The 24,023-nt window shown below is 38.6% G+C and overlaps 1 protein-coding gene across 5 annotated transcripts in view; it reads right to left on the bottom strand.

Moving 5' to 3' along the window:
• Nucleotides 1–24,023, bottom strand: part of RNF38 (ring finger protein 38) — a 172,133-nt gene that overhangs the window by 111,158 nt on the left and 36,952 nt on the right. For 2 of the 5 annotated variants that reach the window (XM_064291730.1, XM_023545132.2), the window contains exon 1: nucleotides 334–2,188. The exons of 2 other annotated variants lie outside the window; for them this stretch is intronic. In XM_064291730.1, the coding sequence (XP_064147800.1) occupies nucleotides 334–553 (220 nt within the window). In that variant the 5' untranslated portion in view covers nucleotides 554–2,188. Of the gene's footprint in view, nucleotides 1–333; nucleotides 2,189–24,023 lie in introns of those variants that run through there. One more of the 5 variants, XM_023545130.2, reaches the window with a different exon arrangement.

Below are 24,023 nucleotides of genomic sequence, written 5' to 3'. Positions count from 1 at the left end.
TCGCTGCTTTGTCATTTGATTTGTCATTCCACTACCCCAGAAGATTTTAATGTTTGAAACACTACTGTATATTCGTTCTTCCTAAACATGGATTTGGAATATGCTAAATGATTATTAACTGATATCTTTACCAGAGGAAATGCTACGGTTTATATCATTCTTATCTATAATTGTACCTTTTTTGGCAACTCTACCCTCCCTCCCATTCTTCACACACATTCACATAAACACACACATCAATAATCATAATATATTGAGGTTTCATAGAGTTTGATTATAAATTAAATATTTTCATTTTCAAACAAATAAACAAGCAAACAACTGTAAACCTACCCACTCCCTGGCCTAATGAAGCCAGGCCTGGTGAAGCAAACACATAAGCAAACCAACAGCTAAACACAGACAAACGCAAAAACAAAAACAAAAAACACCAACTTATAGCAACCATACAGGACAGAGTAGAACTATCCCATAAGGTTTCCAAGGACTTGAACTGCCAACCTTTTCGGTTAGCAGACAAGCTCTTAACCATTGCTTGCTCTAATAAAGGCATGAACAGGAAACTAAGGGAGGACTGGTGACAGGCCCCTATTTAAGGACTCTTTGGAGGGGTATCTCTACTCAATAGAAAGAAGAGATACGAGGGGAAAGGAGAAGTGAGATCAGGAAGGGTGTTACCCAGTTACTCACCTCTCAGCTGAGTAAGGATGAGTGTCAGTTAGCCAGACAAACCAAGGAGTCAAGGCAAGGAAGCAAGAAAGGGAAATAAGTATATACGCAAGTCATTCAGTTTGGGGGCTGGGGATGACAAGTAATAAGGCTAGAGAAGTCAGAGACAGCCAGATGACTTTAAGCTGGGCAATAACAGGATAGGATTTATATCTTCTAAAAGTAATTTTGATGGCGGTAGAGACCATAGACTAGTAAGGAAAAATCCTGGTACCAAAGAAAGTCTTAAGTCTGTCAAATGCATTCCCAAAAACTAAATCAAAGAGCAACAAACATAACCCCCCCCCAAAATAGTAATTTTTACTTCATAAATTGTCCAGCTCTTCCATCTTTAAGGACATAATCATACCTCATCAAGGCACAAATCCTGCTGCACTGCAGTTATTTGTTTACACGTCTGTCTCCTGACAAACTGGAGCTCCCTGGCTGCAAGAACTGTGCCTTATTCAAATCTCTACCTTAGCATCAACATGACCTGCAGCAGGTTCGAGCTTCTCAACAACAGGTTGCAGCCCTGTACAATGCAATACCAGGATAGGCACAGAGAAACACAAAACATTTTAACTGCTAAGTATTTTAAGACTTTTTTTTCTATTAAAAGAAATAAGAACATATGATGGAGTAAACTATAAAAGCTGTGTGAATGTTCAAGATAAATTCTGAACCCACAAAGAAATGTCCCATTTTAGCAGAGTTTCTCTTGGCCTTTTGCTCTATGCCCTAAGGATCAGAATTCACTCCCCAGCTCCAAGGGTCGGGTCCTTTGCTGGAATACATTGGAGAATCATCCTAAGAATCAAACGAAGGCACACAAGCACCCTGTTCCCTCCCCAGCTGTTCCTGCCCTCTAAGACACAAGATGCTGACAGATCGCTCAAACTGAACTCATAAACAGTAAAATATAGGTCTTAGGCAGCTCTGGATAAGTTAATCAGCAAAAGAAGAAACCATCTGTACTATAATAAGGGGGCAATTCTTGAAACTTGAAAGAAACAGAGAACAAACTAAACATACTACATTAAACAGTACTGTTTATTACACATCGGTGTCCTGATTTTTTTTTCCCCCAAATAGATTTTATCAAGTTATATTCATGTTCAGGAAGCAACAATAGCACTCTACTACCCCAGGACTAGAGTCCTGGTGGTGCAGTGTTTAAGAGCTCGGCTGCCAACCAAAAGGCAGGCAGTTCGAATCCATGAGCTGCTCAATGGAAACCCTATGGAGCAGTTCTACTCTTTGCTGTAGGGTCGTTACGAGTCAGAATTGACTTGACAGCAGCAAGTTTGGTTTTGGCTTGGTACCCAAGGAATAAAGCCCTTGTTTGAATCCTTCTCTCCCTGTGAGGGCTACTGCCGTATTTTATTTCACTCAACTGAAAACATTCTGAAAAAAGGAAGCTTCACCAGATTGCCAGTTCTTAGGTTAAAAACGCTACTACCTTTTTTTTTTTTTTTTACTTTAACTAGTAGAGGATACTGGGCCCATAACTTCGTGTAAACACTAGACCAATACTCCAATAGAAATTAAAACAACATTTGTATTAAAGGAATAATTTTATTTCGTGAAATGGAGAAACACATGGCATACAAATAGGCTGCAGCACATGTTCTGCCTTGTAATGGAGACAACGGGACATTTAACCAGCAGAGTAAACACAGGCTAACAGTTTCACATCAAAGGGCGTGCAGGGAAAGGAAGGGAAATTGGACCCAGTTGATCCCGCATTTCTTGAAACCATTTTCTTCACTTGGCCTTAGGGAAAAATTCCTATATAACGGGCAGCAACTTCTCAGTCTCACTTGTTGGATTCTCCTCATCTCTCCAATTTCTAAAGGTTGGAATGTCCCAAGGATCAATCCTCAGGCTTCTCTGTTCTATCTCTATTCACTCCTTTGGTGATCCCAACTAGTTTATAGTTGATGACTCCAACATTTTTATCTCCAAGCCCTGATCTCCTCTTGAAATCCAGACTTATTCATCTAACCATCTACTCATTATCTCCACTTAAAGCCAACTGGCATCTGAAACATAACATGTCCAAAACTGAGTTCTTAATCTTCTCCTCCAAACATGCTCCTCCCCCAGTTTCAGTAAGTGGCAGACCATTCACCATCTGCTCTGGCCAAAACTCATGGCATCATTCTCAACTCCTCTCTTTTGCTCACATTCCACATTTACTCAATTAGTGAATCCTGTTGACTCCACTTTCAAAATATGTCCAGAATACAACTACTTCTCACCATCTCCACTGTTACCACCCAAGTCAAAGCCTGGACTAATGCAACTGTTTCCTAACTGGTCTTAGTTCCATTCTCTCCTTGTGAACCCTCATCTCCACCCCAGTCTACTCTCCACACAGTAGCAAGAACGTCGCTCCTCCTCTGAAAAACTTCTCATGGTTCCTTCTCTCACTCTAAATAAAACTCAAAGTCCTTACCTTGATCTACAAGTCTGGCTACTCTATACCCTTCTGCTCATATCTCCTGTCGCTTCTCCTTTCCTGAAAGGAAACTAAAACACAGTAAACACATTCATTTCAAACTATCATGCTATTATGTAACATACTTAAAACATCACCAAACCATACCATTAACAGCTTTCTGTATGCAATAATATGGCCTCTCTTATTGCCAGGCCCATCCAAAACTCACATTCCCGTTTGTTGACACGCAGCGTGCTTTTCAAAAATGACACACTCTCCTAGGATAGTACGCTGCTTTGTAAGAAATGTTGTACTGAGTTTGTCAAACATAAACATCCAATCTTACATAAACATAGGCAGAAAAACATTGTTGAGACATATGTATATTCCTTGAAATCTTGGCATAAAAAAAAAAGAGGCATTAAACCATGAAACCAGACTTCTCATTGTACATCTTTAAAGACAGAGAGCCTTAAGAGTGTGGCGTTTTGAACACTGGCAGAATCATTCTCAATGTGCACAACTGAGATGAGGCTTTGTAATATAATAATAATGTGGTAATCTAGAAATATGAAGTAGCCCCTCTTAAGCATTTCCTAGACTCAATAGCTAGCTGTCTATCACCTCAGAAACAAGGATTTAAGGGTTTAAAGTGAAGGTTTCTGCTATGAAATTGGACAATGGGCAGGGTAACGGTACCAATCTAAGCACTACAAATTAAGGGGCTCCCACACTAGCCAGTTTTAACAACTTAAACACTAAAAAAAAAAGGACTGTAGCTGACTGAAACACATCACGTCAATGAAAATTCATGAATCTCTTACAGTACTCAAAAAAACAAAACCAAAACTTCAACTGTCACTTGTTGAGGTGTCTACTAAAATAGCTCCTTAATTTGAAAAATGGTAAAACCAAAAAATCATATATTTATTCTACCTTTCAGGGTAACCAAATAGCCCTAGTTGGTGAGGGCAAATCCTATTTTCCAAGAATGCCAGCTAATAAATGTGGAAGGAATTTCAGAATTAAAAAACATTTTGCAAACTCTACAAAATTATTGATTCAAGTAAAGATTACCAATCAAGTTAAAATCATTAGGTAAATGGTTGATAGAAATTTCCAAAGTAACATCACGCTGATTACTTTTAGCTGCAGAGGGAAACTAGCTACACAACAACTCATTGCCTTCGAGTCAATTCCAACTCATAATGACCCTATAGGGCAGAGTAGAACTGTCCCACAGGGCTTCCAAGGAGTGGCTGGTAGATTCGAACTGCTGACCTCTTGGTTAGCAGCTGAGTTCTTAACCACTGCGCCACCAGGGATCCAACTATACAATAAAGAGGTCAGTTCTCACTATTTGAATCCAATGGTCAATTTTAGCATCACTAACGGTGGGCCAACCAGATATGTCTTCTGATGTTGATAGTGTGAAATACAGAACATACCTGTTTGGTTTTCAAGTCAAAAAATATTTTATTTGAATCCATCAAGCTACTGGATATGAATTCCAGTTTACAGGAAATACAAGAGATAAATTAAAAAAAAAAAAAATTAACGAGGAAACAATCAGACTCATCCAAAAGATGGGACATTCTACGGAACAACTAGCCCAGGTTCTCAATAAGTCAGTGCTCTTATTATTTAAAATAAAAAAGATGAGGAACCGTGCTAGATTAAGAGACTTAAGGAAATGCTAGACGCAATGTGTAGTACTGGATTGTATATCAGGTTTGAATAAACCAACTGAAAAAGATATCCAGGAAAGAATTAAAGAAATTTCAATATAGTAAAATCAGATGAGATAACACTTTACTGAAATGAAATGTTATCATAGAAAAGCAGGGTACAAAAGAGTATGGATAGCATGATTTCACGTTGGTTTAAAAATACATACGTGTATGTATACACATATGTAGGAAACATTTAGAAGAATATACACTAAGATACTAACCATGGTAATCCCTGTCTGATGACAGGAAATGTTTTTATTTTGTTATTTCTTCTTATTGGTACTTTATGATTTCCATGGTGCTGATGAAAAACAGGGCATTGATCCCAGGCTGATATTTCCAGGGATACTGAACCAGATGGGACAACCAGCCTCAGGAAGAAAGACAGAAGTCTCTAAAAGTACCCCAATGATGATGCATAAGACCCCTGAGGTGAATTGTCCGTCACCCTCTCTCCCTGGAGACCATTGCCACAAAATGATCCTGGTGGCAACTAGCGCTCTGCTAGGATGCAACTGGGAGCGTAAGCGTAGGCAGAGTTCTGTTTAATAAACAAAAATCCCTAAAGGCAGCTGAGATCAGCCTGTGAGCACTTGCCTAACGAGACTCTCTCCTCTCCACCTCATTCTCCCCAAACACACAATGAGTTTAGATAAGAATTGCTGGCCTAGACAGGCTCTGTCTAGGAGGGCACCAGGAGGATAAGGACTAAACCTCAAGCCTCAGTGATCAGGCCAGGACTTCCCGCATGCCACTGAAGTACATAAGCTGATGATCAAGGCTCGGACAAACTACTGTCAATGCATCCCAAGGAGGCGAAGTAGTTCACTTGGGGTCACACGTGGGCCGAGATATCAAGTCTCAGACAAGGTCTCCTTGACCAATCCAAAGATAGGCTATCAAAGTGGAATTCAATCATACACTGTTTTAGCACATGGATTTATAAGATCCTCCAGCTGGACTGTAAGATTTAGATAAAAGAAATAAGTCTTACACTGCTTTTAGATCCTTTACAACACTGGTACAAGCCCTTGTATATAATGGGTATTCTATATGTGTCTGTTTGACCGCTCTGAAATCTGGTCCTGTTTTCTAAAGTATTATAGTAACAACCATTCCCAAATCAGTCTTCTGAAAACTTAATTACCTTATCAGCCACGATACTCCAAATTATTCATATATAGATGCTAAAATCATTTAAACTCATACTAATAAAAAAAAAAAAACTAACAAGCTACATTTTTGTTCATTCTGCACTAAGGGCCCAAGGTAGATTATGATTTTTTTTTTTTAATTTAACCCCAGGAACCTTGCCTCTACTTTTTAAGTAACTGTCACTGCAATTTCGGTCCAAAAAAGAGACTCAGCACTCAAGTCTAATTTTTTTTTGGTTCTGCTCCCATTTACTGTTCTTTCAGGGCTCTTTTCCTTTCACATTAGCAGAAAGAATTATTTTAAGTGCCTGATTTTATAGCAGGGCATGAAAACATGTTGAGCCTTATCCAATTCTTGGACTGAAGGCTGCTAAATTCTGGAATATATCTCTCTAGGTTTTAACCACCTCACTTGCAAACTGGCTGCCTTCATGACTGCTACTGGGACAGCAGGGTTTATGGCATGGCTGCAGAGAAATTTGCTAAGAGGGTTCCAAGTCTTAGCAACCAACTAACAATTTCCAGATTTCTGCTCCAAAGATTTCAGATAAGCTCCAATTGGTGAAACCCAACTTTATTTACTCATCTAGCCTCAATATTTTAAGCCTTCTCCAAACGAACTCACAACATAAGAGATTGATTGCACTGTTTTTAAAAATCTTACCTAAAATTTACAGGACAAACTACTGACTCTATTAGATAATATACTGTTTAAGACATTATTTATATGTTAAGTAGTTGTTAATAAGTAACTTGTGAGGTAAAAGCCGATCTTGCTCTGGGAGGATCATCTTTACAGTAGTTTCTGCTTATGTATTATTACAATAAGATCTTCTAGCTAGGTAGAACAGAAAACTCAATTTCAGGGTCTTGGGTTGCCTTTTTTTTTTTTTTTTTAATAGTTTTATTGAGATAGAATTCACATACCATAAAATTCACTCATATGAAGTATACAAGTTAATGGTTTTTAGTATATTCACAGAGTTGCACAACCATCATCACAACCAATTTTAGAACATTTTCATCACCCCAGAAAGAAACCCCATACCCATTACCTCATTCCCACCTCTTCTAAGTCCCTGAATACTCTAATCTACTGCCTGTACATTTGCCCATTCTGGACATTTCATATAAATGGGATCCTAAAATATATGATCTTTGTAATTGGCTTCTTTCATCCAGCATTACGTTTTCAAGGTTCATCCATGTTACGGCGTGGATCAGTGCTTCATTCCTTTTTATGGCCGAGTAATATTCCACTATATGGATACAGGAGCCCTGCTGGTGCAGTGGTTAAGAGCTTGGTTGTTAACCAAAAGGTCAGCAGTTCAAATCCACCAGCTGCTCCTTGGAAACCCCATGGGACAGTTCTACTCTGTCATATAGGGTCGTTGTGAATCAGAATCACTCGATAGCAACAGGTCTGTTTGTTGGTTTGTTTAATATGGATACATCACATTTTGTTTATCCATTCATCACCTGATAGACATTTAGGTTGTTTCCACTTCTGGACTATTGTGAATAATGCTGCTATGAACACTCGTGTACAAGTTTTGGTGTAGATGTATGTTTTCATTTCTCTTGGGTACATACCTAGGACTGGAATTGCTGGATCATATGATGAACTCTATGTTTACCTTTTGCAGAACCGCCAAACTGTTTTCCAAACTGGCTGCACCATTCTACATTCCCACCAACAACATATAAGGATTCATTGGATTGTTTTTTGAGTAGAATAAACCTTGAAGAGTTAGACTTGGGTTCAGTTTAGCCATTTACTAGCTATGTGACCTTAGGCATGTCATGCACCATCATGTGCCTTCCTCATCTGTAAGACGGGAATGATGATATCTACCTATATCTATTTCACAGAGTTGTTTTAAGGGTTATTGTTAACATTAAGTGTATGAAATGCTCAGCACAGTGTCTAGCACAGTGCAGTTGAAGAAATGGTATGATAACGAACACTTTTATTCAAATCAAGGCTGCTGATTTGCCTGTGAGACACTGCCTAAGTCCCTCAATTTTTGCTGGAAATCTTAACTTTCATTGCACCCATCATAATGTAATTTTCTGGCTACCTGTTTGTCTCTCTAAAACAGATAATGAGCTCCTTAATTTAACTTTTCATCTTCCAGCATGAAATACATATCCTGGCTCATATCAGACACTAAGTAAATGCAGAAACAAAGGAGAGCAGATAGGAAAGAGGAAAAGGGGAAAAAGGAGAAGGGGAAAGACAGAAAAGGAAGTCTTCCTGATTCTTCCCCCTCTCTAGTCAATATACTTCCATCAGCTCTGCCACCCTCTCACCCTCACATGAGATTTAGTTACAGCTTCCTCCTCTCTTCAACACAAGCTGTTTATGCCTCGTGCTGTGTCTTGTATATGATAATTATAAATACAAAAATTCAATTTCACCTGCTAGACCACATATTTTTTGGAGTCTGAGACTGAGCCTTACTCATCTTTATAACATCTGTAGTGCCTAGTGCCAAGCTTTGTTCCTGGAAGACCCTAGTAAAAAGTTGACTGAATAAAGACTTTGAGCAACTGAGTTACTCTGACTTTATACCTAACAAAGGAATTAACCAAGTGGGGCAAGAATTATCTTACAACTGGAAAGATGCAAAAAGACACAAGTGTGTGTGTGGGGCGGGGGTGTTCTCTTCTAATACTCAGGGATATAATTCTTGGATGTTCCAATTCTATAGACAGCCCTAAGCATATACTGAGTATCTATTCTGTATCAAATACCCGTGCAAGAGACACAGCAAAAAGCAAGACAAGGTCCCTAGCTCTAAGGAGCTTACAGTCCAATATTTGCCTGCTATCCTGAAAGTTCTAATCTCATTCCCATTCCAGAAACTTTGTCTCTATAATTGTTTCATTTGTTCAGTAAATATTTATCAAATCACCACCATGTGTCAGATCTATTCTAAGCAATGGAGTCATGGGATTAAATAAGGGAAGGTCCCTGCCTTCATGAAGCTTATATTTTAACCAAGTCTATAAAGATGCATTACCCAGTGAAAAATTCTATGAAATACCAAAAAAAAAAAAAGCAAACCTATTGCTGTTAAGTCGATTTCAACTCATAGCAACCCTAGAGGACAGAGTAGCACTGCCCCACAAGGTTTCCAAGGAGCAGCTGGTGGATTTGAACTGCCAACCTTTTGGTTAGCAGCCAAGCTCTCAACCAATGCATCACCAGGGTTCCATGAAACACCAGTATGGTGTAATTTTTAAATTAAATTTTATAATAGTAACACATCTACATAGTTTTAAAAATAAAAAGAATTAAATGGCTTATGATGAAAAAAAGAGTCCCACTGCTCCCTACTGAACCAGTTTCCGTTCCCAGAGGTAAGTAATCTCAATTCTTGCCAGCTCCTCCAGTACTGACCTCAATCCTTCTAAGTAATATGCATGTATGGCTATTTCTTGCTGATCAATTTTATGAGTTATTTCTTGAATTTCTGCCATACTACTATCAGAGAACTAAACTTTTCCATTCATTCTACCTTACTTTCCCTCTCATCCATTCCTCCAACATAATTATGTCACATTTTGTGTTTGTATCAAGATGATGGTCACTGAAATTTTGGAACACATAAAATTGAAGGAGAAGTTCTTGCCAAAGAAAAACAGAGGGCCAAGATTTAAATTTTCTGAATAAGAAAATGTATGGGGGTAGGGAGTTAATAAATGAGATGGAAAAGGAGTAGGGGAAAATAAAGACAAGGCAGTATGTTTGGGGCTATGGGAAGAGCAAAAAGGAAGAAAGTACTTGACTCAAGTATTTTCTTAAGTATTAACAAGAGGCTAACTGCAAAGGAAACGGTTCCTTTTTTTTTTTTTTTTTTTAATTTGAGTGGAAATATGAAGACTTCAGACAGGGAAAAAGAAGAGCCAATTCCAAGCATCTTCTCATTCTTTTCGAAGGAAGATAAAAAAAACACAGAAGTTCTGAATCCAAACAAAAATTGGTCTTGATGTGTTCTGCTTCTTGAGTTGTGAAATAAGTAATCTAACTGGTGGTTTCTAGGTGTTCTCCCACAGCTTAAAATTAATATAGTATTGATCTTTTTTTTTAATCCAGTCACTACCCCTCATTGTATAAGGAAAAAATGTAAAATTCTACAAAAATTGCCTTCAGCCAATCAGTAGAAAATGCCAGGTACACATATAGCATGGGTGATCATCTAACAACTATTTACAACAACCAAGCATACTGGCAATATAACACATTTATTTTACAGGTTAGTTCTTATAGGAAGTCAAATCTTTGGGTCATCTCTAACATTCTCCCTAAGTGACAAATGAGATAAGAAGGTAAATTACTGCTATAATTTCTAGTATAGACACTACATATAACCTTTTACTGAACAATATGAAAAGACTTGATAAAAAAAAAAAATCTCACATTTTCAGGGTCAAACACACACACACACAAACCAAAAACATGTATTAAAGAGGAGTAACTTATAAAGAAGTCCTACAAATAAGAAATCAAAAACCAAACAAAAAAAGCAAGCAAAGGATATGAACAGTTTCAAAATATAAAAGGCTTTTCAGTATACACACATGGTAAGTTTCTCTCAAAGGAAAACTGAAAAATTACACTGAGATACCTTTCTCAAAAGTTTGATAACACCTTGTGTTAGAAAACAATGAAAAAAGAACAGGCACTCAAATATTGCTAACAGTAAACTAGCACATCCAAACTAGTACATCTTCTGTGAAGAAAAATTTGGCAGCAACTACCTAAATGAAAAATAAACACACCGTTTAAACCAGAAATTCCAATTCTAAGAGTTTATTTTACAGATACAGTGGTACCCTGGCAAAATGATTAATGTACAAATTATACATCAGTTTATTCCAGGTCTCCCTAGATTAGAACTGACTCCCTGAGGACAGGAAATTCCCCTGCTTTACACATTGTTTCCTAAGCACAAAGAACAGTGTCAGGAACACAGCAGGTGCTCAATAATATATGTTCAATTGAATGAGTAAAAGCAAAGATATTTAAATCCTAAATGTCTATAATAAGTGCACACTCTCCAACCGTTAGGAAGAAAAAAAAAAAAAGACACAGAAGAGGCTCTTTATGTACTAATGGGGAATCAGCTTTGCTACAGACCGTTAAGGAAAACGCAACGTGTGGAATGGCACCGTGGGCTACCGTGCTGTAAAACCGTGGGGCTGGGAAAGGTACAGATGAATAGAAAATAATCACCCTGACTGGGACTCTAGGTCCAAGGAGAACTAGGAGGCTGGAGGACAGGGATCAAAAAGTCTGTTCACTGTATCCTTTCTGGTATCTTTTGAATTTTGATCCATGTGAATACATTCAATTTTAGAAAAGAGATCAGTCCTACTCTAAATTACACTGGTTATGAAATTGGGCAGATTCTTAAACACACTTCAGGTTAGCACGCTGAAAATGTCAGGCAACCATCAGAGTCACAATTTTAAAATGAGGTGTGACTTGTACCTAAATACTTTTTGCATTCTAAAACAAAAGTTAAAAGTAGGTGGAATGAATTTAATATATATTATTCTGTGAAGCCTACAGAGTTAAAGCTTGGATAACAGACCATCATTCAGATGGGAGAACTGAATTTGAAAAGCAAACAGTAGTCATGCCCAGTTCTGGTTCTTAGATGTCCAAAGCCAACAAATGTAATCCAGTTCTTTGCAACTCTGTGTTTTCTTAACTACCAGGACTTGTAGATTTTCATTCTCTACAAAATATCAATTGTTTCAGAATGGCAAAAGAATTCATTTAAATGTTAAGCTTCCCACATAATGCTGTCAGCTCTTAATACTCTGTATGTACGTTCATAGTTGTATAATTGAGTTTTATAGGTTAGTTGTTCACTTAGACTTTTATCACCGTCAAGTGGTAGCAGAATGTTTTGTTTTGTTTTGTTATGATGAGGGAGGTGCCAAGAATGTGAAGAGCGGGGTAGAAAAGTAAAATGTCAGGGAAGTGTATGATAAAATGAAGGATGTAGGCAAGTCAACGGTCTCAATGGGAAAGCTGACATTAAACAGCAATAATCCCAATGAGAGGATATCGCAATTCAGTTTGGAAAGAGCTAAACCATTCAGCTGCTTTTCTGAAAGATGACTGCCTGTTATTAAAATATTATATCAGATCCATTTGCATCCATTTTTCTTATTACGTATGGAAAACATTCTAATGTAGAGAAAAGATCAATAGCAGGAAACAGTCACAATCTGATTAATAATAAAAAAGGCAAACATAAGCATAGATAATACAAAATGGATATCATCCATCTTTTAGTTTTGCAACTTGGGCCAATAAACTTTGACATCTGTTTTCTGGCTCACTAGTTCTGAAGAAAGCAGTTTTCTACCACTAACGTTAGTTGTTATTGAGTTGATTCTGACTCATGGTCACCCCATGTGTACAATGTAGAACTGCTCACAGGGTTTACAAGACTGACTTTTCAGAAGCTGATTGCCAGGCCTGCCTTTCAAGGTACCTCAGGGTGGGTTTGAACCACCAACCTTTTGGCTAATAGCCACAGGCTTAACTATTTGCACCACACAGGGACTCCTTTCTATCACCGTTGTTGTTGCTGTCATGTGCCAATGAGTCTATTCCAACTTACAGCAACCCTATAGGGCAGAGTAGAGCTGTCTCACAGGGTTTCCTAGGCTGTCCTCTATGAGCAGATCATCAGGTTTTCTCTCCCACGAAGCAGCTAGTGAGTTCCAGCTGCAGACTTTTTGGTTAGCAGCTAAGCACTGAACCATTGCAGTCAGGTCCTTCCTTTTTCTCTCTCCACTGCCCCTACACAGATAAACATCTGAGGAAGCGAACAGGAGTGGCTGCTTAACAAGGCCACTGAAGCTCCAGTGGCAGAAGGCTAACCTTTCTCTCCATCTTCTGGCACTGTAGCTGAGCAAGGCAGGAATAGCAAAAGAATTCACGTGTGTCAATCTTACTGATAAAAATGGCAGAAACAGCAAAAGAATTCATGTGTCTCAATCTTACTATCAAAATGCCACTCCCCATCCAGCAACAGATGGGTTATGTACTCTGTGTGTGTGTATGTGTGTTTCAACGAATTTTACAACTAAAACATCTTATCAACTTTCAGTTACCTATCATTATGCAAGTGAGCCTACTATAAGTACAAGTGAGTGAATCTACTCAAGGAAAAATCTACCTAGCTAGGTTGGTAACTGTGTGAAGGTTGGTATCTTGCCTAAAATTACTCACACATTCTTGGTTGTAAACTATTTATCCTCCATCTGGGGAACTCATACTTTTCATATGAGCTCAAAGCTTTCTAAGGGCAACACTAAAAAATAAGAGAGAAAGGGGTTAACTGATAAGTGGGTAAGCCATTCAGACTGCTTCTAGCTGACAGGTTGAGCTAGACGCTGGGGGAAGGACAAAAGCAGCAAAACATAGTCCCTATCTTGAGGTAGCTTTCAACCTAGGAAAGCAAAAAAACCTAAACATCAGGGAACAACTCTAAAGTAACTTGTCAAACGGTCTACTTTGGACTCTAAGTGCAAAAGAAGTTGTCAATGATTTCATTCTACTTGGATCAACAATCAACATCCACAGAAGCAGCAGTCAAGAAATCAAATAACGTATTGCACTGGGGAAATCTGCTACAAAAGACCTCTTCCAAGTTTTAAAAAGCAAAGACGTATTTTAAAGACTAAGGTGCATCTGACTCAAGCCATGGTCTTTTCAATCACCTCATACGCATGCAAAAGCTGGACAATGAAAAAGGAAGACAAAAGAAGAATTGATGCATTTGAACTGCGGTGCAGGCGAAGAATACTGAATATACCATGGACTGCCAGAAGAATGAACAAATCAGTCCTAGAAGAAATACAACCAGAAAGCTCCTTAGAAATGAGAATGGTGAGACTCTGGCTCGCTTACTTTGGACATGTCATCAGGAAAGACCAATCGCTATAAAAGGACATCACGTTTGGTGAAGTAGAGGGCCAGCAAATGAGGGTAACCCTCAATGAGATGGACTCACACAACAGTCACAACAATGGACTCAAACATACCAACGATCATGAAGATGGCACAAGACCAAGCAACGTTTCATTCTGTTATACATAAGGTTGCCATAAGTCAAACGTGACTCAACAGCAACCAGTTGTGTAATTAAAGACTGATAATAAAAAAAGAAAATAGTATTACTTGTATAATTAAAATGAATACTACTCATACAAAGTACTTATACAACCTCAGATACCGATTTAACCTTCCTACCCAAAACAATTTTTTTTTTTTTTTCTCTAAAGTAGCTCATGGTCTGACAGTCTTTAAAACCCCATGAACAGACTATTTTTGGTTCTTGGCCAGCCAATCCAACACAACCAAGGCAAAGCCGAGCATAACTCCTTTATGGCTGGTGGTTCAAACCCACCCAGAGGTATCTCAGAGACAGGCCTGGCAATACCGGCTGGGGGGTGAAGTGAAGTACTGGTATAAGTAGTAAAAAGGGTGGTAGAAGAAATGATGTGAAAGCAAAGGCTCAATGGAAGGAAGACACACATCTCTATTTTGTAATGTGCTGCTGAGGTTACAAAATGATCTTTGCTCATGTTGATAAACACCTACTATGACCTCAACTATCCATATGGAATAAAACCAACCTCTTCATGAATGTCAACTGGTAAGAAGATAAAATTCAGGTAATTTCATTTTGCAGGCTTTTTACCTGCTCAAGGTTACTAAATTATTCTGCTAAATCTTTTTACTATTGAATTACATCACCTAGAATGGATTTCAAAACTATTTTTCTCATCTCATTTCACCAGATAGTACAAAAGGTTAATATTCATATACACATTCTTCAATTAAAAAAACAAATTTGTACGTCTCCTTCAAAAAGGTTTGCTTTGAGCATTACTGATTTAAGACATGAACAGATAAAGAAAAAACAACAAAAGCACCTGAAAAAAATGGGATGGTGAATGATTAGGATAAAACAGTTCATTGACGTGAAGGGAGAAAGGTTTCAAGAAGAACACAGTGATAAACAGGAAGTTCAACTAAAAAAAAAATATATCAAGACTGAAAAGTGTCCAAAGGATTTGATATTAGAAATTCATTCATGGAATAAAACCCTAAAAGAGACATTAAGCAGACAGCTACTTTGTAACAAAATACTTAGCAAACTGCTATTTTTTGAGAACTCAAAGAACTTATAGTTCAGAAAATCTTGGTAAATTAATTAACAAAATTACCTATATATCCCTGGTTGAAACCAAGCAGACCCTGACTACTGCTATAGTTCAGTTTTTTAAGGAAAAAAAAAAAAAAAAGAGTAAAACCTGAATAATGAAGGGAATACCAAAAGGAAAAAAAATGTTGTTAGTGTTGTTTACTAACCTGAAAACTTAACATAATTTCATACTGCAGCTTTAAGAACTGTACTCCTTTCTCTTCACAGCCATCTCTGGAGGTCACTGCTGATTTGTTCCGGTTAATTAATGTATTGTTGCCCTGGCCTGAGCAAATCTCAGCCTCAAATCCCCTATGCTCAAGAGCAGCAGAACATGGTGCCCCACTAAGGTCCCATACCCACAGGGGTTGACCACTTCACTCTTTCTTACCATGGTACATGATGTTATGGCATGAATCTTCCATCCTAGAATGACAGAGGGGATATGCACACATGAAGTGACTTAGAACCCTTAAAGGCAACTTATGAGCAATGAACAGTGACTACTGAAGGAAAGTACATAAAAAATCCAGGTGGGGTGAAGTAGAACATGAAATGCTTTCTGAGAAAATCTGAACATGGTAGAAAACTAATGAAGACTAGGGATACGAACAACAGACATACAACACAGATTTCATAGCCATGTGTCCCTAATCTTGAGGCAATATAATTTCACGTAATTTTTTTCTTTTTAATTAATGGTCATTTGTTAACTGCATAAATTAAATGCGACTCATTTTCATTTGTTCCATTCTTTTCCACAGTAAAATTTTACAAGAAATGTCTTAGACCTAACAACACAATTTGAGGTTGGATAATTGGTCATTGTATGTTTAAAGATAACGGCACATACACTAGAAGACATGCTTACAAATAAATTACAAATCGGGATGAGAGGCAGTTAAGCAGAGAATCCACGCTAAGACAGGAGAATCAAGCCACAGAGCAGAAAGACCTGGGATTGATGAAGGAGACAAAGAACCAGCTGGTGAGAGACTCCAAAAGCAAAGAGGCACACACTCTCCAAAAGCCTGACTCCTTAATCCAGTTTTTCAATTTAGTACTTCAGATTGTCAGCTGATATCAAGGAGTGTCACAAAACAAAAAAATACCCACAGTAAACACTTATCTTTATGAAAACAACTCACAACCAACATGTCACCTGAAATGATAGTCTATGAAAAGATGTGTTGAAATTCTTCTCCCTTTCAATTATCATCTGTGCTCAAGACTCTTGACCCTGGGCTGGAACGTGAGAGCCATTCCACATGGCGCATCAATTAGCAACTTGAATTTTCTGGTTCTCCCACACTTATTCTGCTTTAATCTAGCCCTTGTCTTCCTTTTCTTTCCCTCCCTCCAAATAAATTTTTGGCTGTTGCACAGGAAAGCTTACCAAGCTCTGTAATGTGCTAAGAACTCTCATGCTATTCTTGTGTGGTCCACACGAACAACTGAACCTCACTCCTGTCAGGAGTTTCTCATGGGTCAGTCCTGCCAAAGTCCTGACCATACTAACAACTTCCAGGCAAGACCTCTGGCCTTTCAAGTACAGACACTGACCTGGATCACACAGAGGATTATTTTCTGTTCCTGGAGTTTGAGGGGAAGGAGTTAACACACAGGGCTCATCTAAACAGTTAGGATTCACCCAACAATCTAACAATCTCTAAGAGTTGAGAACAATATGAATTCAGTACAACAGCTCATATGAAATACTTTTTTCTCCCTGTGCTTCTTGGAAAGAAAATTTGAGACAAGGGAATGGTTCAGAATTCTTGGAGTTAAAACAAAAATTAAACCTAAAAACTTCCTTTATTAAGTTTAAATACACATCAAGTTAGACCGATTAAACTTTCCTGGTTAAGTGTGGCTAGAAATTTTGACACCAGTCTCATCACAGTGACCAAAGAGCTCGAGCCACTACTCCTCTGTGTTTCCACAGACTTCTGTGTACATCTGTCAGTCACACTGCTTTATTTCTCCTTCCAGACCAAGAATTGCTTGAAAACAGAAGCCATGACTTAAATGCCTTGATGGCACGCCCAGCACAGTGCAAGGCATACAAAAAACCGCTGCTGTCAAGTCGATTTCAACTCATAGCGACCCTACAGGACAGAGCAGAGCTGCTCCATTGGGTTCCCAAGGAGCACCTGGTGGATTCGAACCGCCAACCTTTTGGTTAACAGCTGAACTCTTTAACTCTTAACCACTAAGCCACCAGGGCAAGCCATGTAGGAGGTATTAAATAAGAACTTCTGAATGCAGAGCCATGATACTCACTCATTCATTATTCAGGAGGCAAATTTCTAACTAAAAGACTGCTATCTCCGAAGGATTCCAAATTAGCAGGAAACAGCTATACACCTCAAGCCCTAATTATGTGGGCATCTGGTAATACGTGATGCTAGTAAAAGTTCAGTAACGAATTGCGCGCTAAAATAGGTACTAAAGGATTAAGCCCCCAAAAAAGCTTAATGAAAATACTTTTTTTTTGCATATTCTTAACTCTTGAACCCTCTTAGCATACTCAGTATTCAAAATCGCTACCACATAAGTAGCAAAAACATAAACACAGAAAGGAAAAGGTCTTGCCAGCTAATGTTTGATTTCTATTTTCTTTTCAAATTCAATGACCTTACGACTCGGGCCAAGAGGAAGCTTTAGATTTCAACACTTAAAAAATATATTAACTGTATTACCAAAAATCAAACCCCCTGCCACTGAGTTGATCCTGACTCATAGCGACCATATAGGACAGAGCAGGACTGCCCCATACGGTTTCCAAGGAGCGCTTGGTGGATTCGAACTGCCCATGTTTTGGCCAGCATCCACAGCTCTTAACCACTACACCATCAGGGTTTCCTAACTGTATTAAGAGACCTAAATAAAAATTCACTCAACTTACCTTCATAACTGGGTTTTGTTTTAGCTATGTGCGTAACTATGTCACGGGCAATGTCTTAGTTATCTAGTGTTGCTGTAATAGAAATACCACAAGCAGACGGCTTCAACAAACAGAAGTTTATTCTCTCACAATCTAGTAGGCTGAAAGTCCAGATTCAGGGCGCCAGCTCCAGGGGAAGGCTTTCTCTCTCCACCAGCTCTGGAGGAAGGTCCTTGATCTTACCATGGACTAGGAGCTTCTCAGCGCAGAGACCCCAGGTCCAAAGGACGTGCTATTCTCCTGGCATGACTTTCTTGGTGGTATGAGGTTCCCCTGTCTCTTTGCTGGCTTCTTTCTTTTATATCTCAAAAGGGATTGACTTAAAACACAACCTAATCTTGTAGATTGAGTTCTGCGTCATTAACAGAACTGCCACTAATCCCATCTCAGTCAACATCAGCGACAGGATTTATAACAAAGAGGAAAATCACATCAGATGACAAAATGGTGGAAAATCACACAATACTGGGAATCATGGCCTAGCCAAGTTGACAGATATTTTTGGGCAACACAATTCAATCCACGACAGGCAACCAAGAGCAGCAGCTTCTATCCCGTGAGTTCTCATTAACAAGAAACATGGAAGAGAGTGATTCTTCACTGAAATACTGAAGCTTACAAGTAGTATTTTAAAAATGATGTCGCAGGGGCATCTGGCCTCCTCTAACTTTACAAGGAGGAAGGAGAATCAAGATCAACACCCCAAGACTGATTCCTATGAGGAGGTCAGACACACCTCCCCTCGCCAACCCTTTTTACCAATTCAGACATTGTCTGTCCCTCCCGTGAGGCACTCTACTTCTCTGCTGGGTTCAATAATTCGTTGCAGTAGCCACACAGAACTCACAGACAATACTCAAATTACAAAGTTTATTAGGGAAGTAACAATTTGCAATTCAGGTTCAGAAACACCCAGAATACAGTTCTTCGATCAGGACAGCCTCTTCTCAGCCATGCCCACAGGCAGGTCTCTCCCTGACCCTTGGCCCCTCAGCCTGTCCTCCGCCCTGTTCCGGCAAGTGTTACAAAGCTCTTTAGCTCCGCCAGTAAGTGCCCAGAGGCACCCTACTCTGCCAGTAAGCCTCACCCAAAGGTGCTTGGCTCGATACCCATGGGTGGGCAAAGCTAATTCTACCAAGTGTCTGGAGGGGCCCTACTCCACCAGTAAACCTCTTGCCCGAAGGTGCTCAGTTTTTTTACCCCATGGCCCAGAAAGCCCACCGAGCTGTCTCTGCTGGTCTCCTGGTTCTGCTGCCCATGTTTCTCTGCTGCCGCTTCTCTCCATCTCTAGTTTTATAGCTCCTACTCTCTCAGTGTCTCCCTTTGAAGTCTAGCAAGATGGCAAAACTGATAAATCCCTTCATTAGGGTTCCATACATCTCATTTCCAGGTGTCACTTGGTGGGAGTTACAAAGACTGTGGCTAGAAGGGCCATATTAAGTGATTCACTGCATCACAACTATGCCAAACTAAAGCAACTCAACAGCTCTGGATGTCAGCGCTGAAAGGAAACATCAAGTTCATCAAATCTACCTCTACCATTTTATACTAAACCCCAAACTAAGGTCCAGAGAGGGGAAGTGACTTGCTCAGGACCCACAGGAAGTTAAAGGCAAAGAAAAACCAGAACAAGGTATTAGAGCCCAGGCCAGTGAGTTACTACTCTAAATCATCTCCCTGCAACTACTGAATTTGTTTCCATTGCGATAAACTATACCACAGTACTACGTGATTGCAAATCCAAATTGAAATGATCAAATATAGCAAAACCTTAACCAAACTTCTCAACAGATCTGCATATTCTAGTTGATTTAATTTTCTGTTCACCAGAGGTTGGTTTTGATAACTGAACCTCACAGTTAGCATCAGGAAAAAACGAAATGAGAAAAGGGAAAAGGCAGAACAAAAACTAGTTTTGTTCCAAGGCATATGCAGACAGCTTTTTCATTTTTGCCTAAATCTTTAGGATAAAGTAGCAGTGGTATAATACAAACAGTCCAGCCCTAGCCCTGACTGACTAGCTGTGTGGCATTACTCAAGTCAGTCTCTTTGGAACTTGGTTTTTACATCCTTAAAATTAAGAGGTTGAACTAGATAATGTCTAAGGTCCCCTCCAGCTCTGAAAGTCAGAGCATTTAGAAAACTAGGGATGTTTTCTTCAAACTTGCAATATTCTCCAGAAAGTACCTAGCAGTCTACCCTATGCCCAACCCCCCACCCCCATCAAAATAGAAGTTCTGAGTATATGATTACCTCAGGTTGAAACTGAGCTAAAAGATAAATTAGTTAAACACCCCATGATGCCCAGATCTCCTCTGAAAATACCTGTCTATTAATGATACTCTTTTTAATAATGGCTTTTTAGAAGAAATATTTTTTCTAAAACACCATTTATGAAGGAACTGCTCAAAGACTCAGCATGGTTTAAAACATTTAGGGGTCCTACAATGAAAGTGAAGGGGGATGTTGCTCAGCTAGATAGCAAATGGTTTCTAAAATTACCAAAATACAAGAGGATTTCCAAGGTTTTATTTATCATGATTTTGTTGCTCAAAGTAATTTTGGAAGCTCATTGATTTATTAAAGAATGGTCTAGGAATTTCTCCCCAGAAAGGAAAGAGTATGGCAAACACATACTAGTTCTTTTCAAAAGAACCCATTCCATTATTTATTCACATGCTTTCATATACTGTCATGAGGCTGTTGTTTATTTTTTATAATTATATTTTCGGAGCTTAATAACTTTTAAAACTTTGGTATGCTGCCACCAAGTGGTAAAAGCTTGTCATAGCTGCCCAAGATTGGGAATGGAGGGTGGGGACTACCCCCGGCAGTTTCCCTAAGAACTAGAAAGGCAACTTCACCCACCAGAACCAACTACATATATAAAACCATAAATTTCTACACATTTTAATTCTCTTCAAAAATATATACAATAACTAAACTTATGCAAATTTCGATTAAATAAAGAACTTCAGGGCAAAATTTTAAAACCAAATAAAACTCAAGATGTAAAACTTAGTATTTCCTCCTAAATCATAATCATCACTGTAACTGTTCCAGTTTCAAAATCAACCTCAATTTTTAATTTAGCACCAAAGCTATCTCTGGCAATTTATAATAAAATCCCAAACTAATTATTTCCTTAGCAAGAAAATTCTTTAACGGTCTAGCTCTATCAGTCCCATAAAAATTTTTCCAAGAATGTATCTTTACAATCTCTTCTTAAAAAAAACTCTTAATTCCAGAAAAAAGGAAAGTATTAGAATACCACACTTAGTAATCACCAATAAACTAGTAGCTCTAGGCAATAATCGATGGTTTCTAATCTCACACACACACACACACACACAAAAACAAGAAAATGGGCCATCGTAGGTCTTCTGATGAAAGAACACAACACTCATACGAGATACTTTTCCCCTCTCCAAAAAAAATGCATGGCTGAAAGTGATCAAGCCTTTAGTTCTAACTACCAACGCAGAACAGAGGACAGATGAACGTGGCAACAGACACCTCAAGAATGCAACTGGCAAAATTCAAACTGTGGGAAACCACAAGACAAACAAGTGATCTTCTTCAACGCTCTGCAAAAAAAAAAAATTTTAAATACAAAGAGAAAAACCTATATTTATTCAAGTGAGACTTGAGAAGCACTGTCAACCACATGCAAAATATGAACCTCACCTGGATTCTGATTCAAACAACTTTTTAAAGAACACCTCTTTGAGATGATAAGAAAAAATAAACACTGATATTTAATATAAGTATTAATTTTTTTAATAACAATTTTATTGAGATATAATTCACATACCATAAAATTTACTCTTTTAAAATGATTTTTACTATACTCACAGAGTTGTACATGGAGCCCTGGTGGCACAGGGGTTAATTAAGCACCTGGGTGCTAACTGAAAGGTCAGCAGTTGAAACCCCGCAGCCACTGTGAATCCACAGGAGAAAAGACCTGGTGTTTTGTTCCCATAAAGATTACAGCCTTTGAAATCCTACAGGGCAGTTCTACTCTGTCCTATAGGTAAAGATTAAAAAAAAAAAAAGATTACAGCCTTTGAAATCCTACAGGGCAGTTCTACTCTGTCCTATAGGATCTGTGTAAGTCAGAATCAACTCCACAGTAACGGGTTTGGGTTGTTTTTGGACGTCACGGAGGTGCACATCACTTAACACTATCTAATTCCAGAACATTTTTATCACCTCAAGACGAAATCTGATAACTAGAAGCAGTCACCCCCCATTCCTCACACCCCCAGCCCTAGCCAAAACCAACCGCCCTCCAGTTGGCTCCAAATCATAGCAACCCTACGTGTGTCAAAGTACAACTCTGCTCCATAGGGTTTCCAATGGCTGATTTTTCTCAGAAGTAGATCTGCAGGCCTTTCTTTCAAGGTGCCCCTGGGTTGACTCAAACCTCCAACCTTTCAGTTAGCATCACCTAGGGACTTCCCCCAGCCCTACCCATTGCCACTGAGTCAATTCTGACTCATAGCAACCCTACAGGCCTAGGCAACCACTAATCTACTTCCTGTCTCCATGGATTTGCCCACTCTGGACATTTCACAGAAATGGAATCATACGATATGTGGGCTTTTGTATCTGGCTTCTTTTATAGCATAATGTTTGCAAAAGTTTATCCATGTTGTAGCATATATCAGAACCTCATGGCTAAATAATATTCCACTGTACAGATATACCAATTTTATTTATCCATTCATCAGTTGATAGGCATTTGGGTTGTTTCTGGTATTATGAATAATGCCGCTATGAACATTTGTATACAGGTTTTTGCGTGGACAAGTGTTTTCAATTCTCTTAGGCACACACCTAAAAGTAAAGCTGTTGAGTTTTATAGTAACTCTATTTTTAGCATTTAGAGGAACTGCCAAACTGATTTCCAAAGTGGCTGCACCATTTTACATTCCCAACAGCAATGCACGGAGTTTCAATTTCTCTACATTCTTGCCAACGCTTGTTATTGCCCATCTTTCTTATTACACCCATCCTACTAGGTGTGATGGAAACCCTGGTGGCATACCCAGAAAAAACCCTGGTGACATAATAGTTGAGAATTATAACTGCTAACCAAAAGGTCAGCAGTTTGAATTCACCAGGTGCTCCTTGGAAACCCTATGGGGCAATGCTACTCTGTCCTACAGGGTCACTAAGAGTCGGAATCAACTCGACAGCAATGGATTTCGTTTCTTGGTTTTTTTGTGGATTTGAAGTGAAAGTATTAATTTTTTAAATGTGACAATGGTATAGCAATTGCATATACTTTTAGAGAGACATACTGAAATATTTCTAGATAAATGGTATGTCTGGAACTGTTTCAAAATAATCAAAGGTAGGAATAGGGAAGTAGGTGAAAAGTATAGATGAAATAATATAATGGCTGGAGCTGAATAATAGGGGTTCATTTTACCAGTCTCTGTATATATTTGAAATTTAGGTAATCCTGTATATATTTGAAATTTTTAATATAAATATTAAAAGTATATATGTAAAGTACACACATATAGATTTATTTCATAAAATGCTGTTGTTATTATTGTTAGGTATTGTTGTTATTGTTAGGTGATACTGAGTGGGTTCTGACTCATACAGACCCTACATACATGTGATTATTAAGATTGTGTTAACTTGGCTGGGCCATGATTCTCAGTGCATTGGAAGTCATATAACGTTGTGATCATTTCCCTGTTGAGATCTGATATGTGATCACCCCCATGATGTGATCTGCTATGAGCATGTGGCCTGCATCCCAATATAAGCAGA

The sequence above is a fragment of the Loxodonta africana genome, chromosome 9 (assembly GCF_030014295.1).
Source record: "Loxodonta africana isolate mLoxAfr1 chromosome 9, mLoxAfr1.hap2, whole genome shotgun sequence".
Lineage (NCBI taxonomy): Eukaryota > Metazoa > Chordata > Mammalia > Proboscidea > Elephantidae > Loxodonta > Loxodonta africana.
Note: the sequence above shows the minus strand (reverse complement) of the source record. Positions and strands in the feature narration are given on the sequence as shown.